This window comes from Theropithecus gelada, chromosome 5 (genome assembly GCF_003255815.1).
Source record: "Theropithecus gelada isolate Dixy chromosome 5, Tgel_1.0, whole genome shotgun sequence".
Classification (NCBI taxonomy): domain Eukaryota; kingdom Metazoa; phylum Chordata; class Mammalia; order Primates; family Cercopithecidae; genus Theropithecus; species Theropithecus gelada.
The window spans coordinates 71,354,771-71,357,710 of record NC_037672.1 but is presented as its reverse complement, the minus strand read 5'-3'; the positions used below and the strand labels follow the sequence as shown (position 1 = coordinate 71,357,710).

Sequence of the window (2,940 nt, the reverse complement as noted above, 5' to 3'; positions counted from 1 at the left end):
TGCCCCCACGACTTCTCCAGGGCGTACAGCGCAGCGCCCTCTATTGGCCGTCTGGATCTCGCCTGGAGGTGCCGTCAAGGTTCCGTCCGCCAGCCACGCCCAGGCACTCCAGAATAAGCGCATGAGCCCTAAGAAAGGGTTCGGTGGAACGGAACTTCCTTATCCTATCGTTTCCACACGGAAAGATTTTAATTCACCGGAATCGACTGGCTTCAAAGGGCACAGCGAAAAGGAAGTTGGTATCAACGTGACCTCGCCTAAGGGACCGAGCGGAAGTCCTAAATCGTACGCCACGCGGAGAGCATGCTGGGGGCCGGAAGGTAAAAGAAATTCCTGTAGCCGATCCTGGGTCTGCAAACTCTGGTGGCAGGGGAGCGCGCGGCTGTTCAAAGCCACGAGTTATTGGAGCGTCTGATTCCTGCACCGAAGTCAGAGGTGGCGGAAAGTCCGGAGTCGCTGTAAAACCTGAGATTGTGAGCCATGGTGGGGAGATCCCGGCGGCGCGGAGCAGCTAAGTGGGCAGCTGTGCGAGCCAAGGCAGGTCCCACGCTCACCGACGAAAACGGAGATGATTTAGGATTGCCACCCTCACCAGGGGACACCAGCTACTACCAAGATCAGGTAGATGACTTTCATGAGGCACGATCCCGGGCCGCCTTAGCTAAGGGCTGGAATGAAGTACAGAGTGGAGACGAGGAGGATGGCGAGGAGGAGGAGGAGGAGGTGCTAGCCCTAGATGTGGAAGATGAGGACGACGAAGATGGGGGGAGTGCGGGGGAGGAGGAGGAGGAGAATGCCGATGATGATGGTGGGAGCTCCGTGCAGAGTGATGCTGAGGCCTCTGTGGATCCCAGTTTGTCGTGGGGTCAGAGGAAAAAACTTTACTATGACACGGACTATGGTTCCAAGTCCCGAGGCCGGCAGGGTCAACAGGAGGCAGAGGAGGAGGAAAGAGAGGAGGAGGAGGAGGCACAGATCATTCAGCGGCGCCTAGCCCAAGCGCTGCAAGAGGACGATTTTGGTGTCGCCTGGGTTGAGGCCTTTGCAAAACCAGTGCCTCAGGTAGATGAGGCTGAGACACGGGTCGTGAAGGATTTGGCTAAAGTTTCAGTGAAGGAGAAGCTGAAAATGTTGCGAAAGGAATCCCCAGAACTCTTGGAGCTGATAGAAGACCTGAAAGTCAAGTTGACAGAGGTGAAGGATGAGCTGGAGCCATTGTTACAGTTGGTGGAACAAGGGATCATTCCACCTGGAAAAGGAAGCCAATATTTGAGGACCAAGTACAACCTCTACTTGAATTATTGTTCGAACATCAGTTTTTATTTGATCCTGAAAGCTAGGAGAGTCCCAGCACATGGACATCCCGTCATAGAAAGGCTTGTTACCTACCGAAATTTGATCAACAAGCTGTCAGTTGTGGATCAGAAGCTGTCCTCAGAAATTCGTTATCTGTTGACACTTAAAGATGATGCTGTAAAGAAAGAACTGATTCCGGAAGCAAAATCCACCAAGCCCAAACCAAAGTCTGTTTCAAAGACTGCTGCTGCTGCCTGTGCTGTTACAGATCTTTCTGATGATTCTGATTTTGATGAAGAAGCTAAACTGAAGTACTATAAAGAAATAGAAGACAGGCAAAAGCTAAAGAGAAAGAAAGAAGAAAATAGCACTGAAGAACAGGCTGTTGAAGATCAAAATGCAAAGAGAGCCATTACCTATCAAATTGCTAAAAATAGGGGACTTACTCCTAGGAGAAAGAAGATTGACCGCAATCCCAGAGTGAAACACAGGGAGAAGTTCAGAAGAGCCAAAATTCGAAGAAGAGGCCAGGTTCGTGAAGTTCGTAAAGAAGAGCAACGTTATAGTGGTGAATTATCTGGCATTCGTGCAGGAGTTAAAAAGAGCATTAAGCTTAAATGAAGTTTTTGCTTAGCATAAGGTTTTTGGCAATTGTGGATCAATACATTTTTACTTTTAACTAAAGTGATTGTATTAATATATAATACTTTAAATTTTAAAAATTCTTGTCCACAGGGAAATTTGTCTGGGTTATTGGACAGTTTATATTAAGATTATAAGAACTGTGGGAGCAATATGAAGGTGCTTGAGAAAAGAGATGATGTTGAAGTTTTTCAGTATTCTGTTAAACAGGTATTAGCTTAGGCAAATTTCACAGTTCATTGTACAGTGTTAAACTCAGAACATGTGTAACTTTTCACATAAAGAGAATGCACCTTTGAGAGTTATTTGTAAGGCAGCCTATAAAATAGTTCTGAAATATTTTATTTACCTAACTGTAATTATTGGGCTACTTGTTAATAAATGGACTTAATGTTAACATGGATTTCATACGTTCTGTGTGGTTTAAAAGCATAGGAATGAAACTTTGGTTAAAAGTAGAAAAAGGAAGATATATGCCGTAATTACATCAATTGTCAATATTTTCTCATAGTTCTTCATGTGGTAAATAAGATAAAAATCCCATTTCCCCTTCTTTACTGGTGATTTGCAGCGGTTGCTGCTTGTGCTTGCACTCCATTTGCTAAAAATTTGATATGATTACTACTAGGTAAGTGGTAACTAAGTGGCAACAAAGTTCCATTTTTACAGAGTCTCACTCTGTAGCCCAGGCTGGAGTGCAGTGGCAGGATCTCTCGGCTCACTGCAACCTCCACCTCCCGGGTTCAAGTGATTCTCCTGCCTCAGTCTCCTGAGTAGCTGGGATTACAGGTGCTCACCACCACGTCCAGCTAATTTTTGTATCTCTAGTTGAGACAGGGTTTTGGCTAGGCTGGTCTTGAACTCCTGACCTCAAGTGATCAGCCCGCCTTGGCCTCCCAAAGTGCGGGGATTACAGGCATGAGCCATCGCGCCCAGCTCAATGTTTCCATTTTTCTTTGCTGCTACACTGGTCTCTAAGTAGAGGGAAGATGTCGAGGTGGT

General features: G+C 46.4%; 1 protein-coding gene across 1 annotated transcript; it reads left to right on the top strand.

Moving 5' to 3' along the window:
- The first annotated feature begins 287 nt into the window (after nucleotides 1–287).
- UTP3 (UTP3, small subunit processome component) lies at nucleotides 288–2,341 on the top strand. The gene has a single exon (XM_025386712.1). The coding sequence runs from the start codon at nucleotides 481–483 to the stop codon at nucleotides 1,915–1,917; it is 1,437 nt and encodes a 478-aa protein (XP_025242497.1). The 5' UTR covers nucleotides 288–480; the 3' UTR covers nucleotides 1,918–2,341.
- Nucleotides 2,342–2,940: the final 599 nt, after the last annotated feature.

What these genes read in the sequence shown, in the direction of transcription:
- UTP3 (XM_025386712.1), top strand. Translation starts at nt 481, where the DNA reads ATGGTGGGGAGATCCCGGCGGCGCGGAGCAGCTAAGTGGGCAGCTGTG.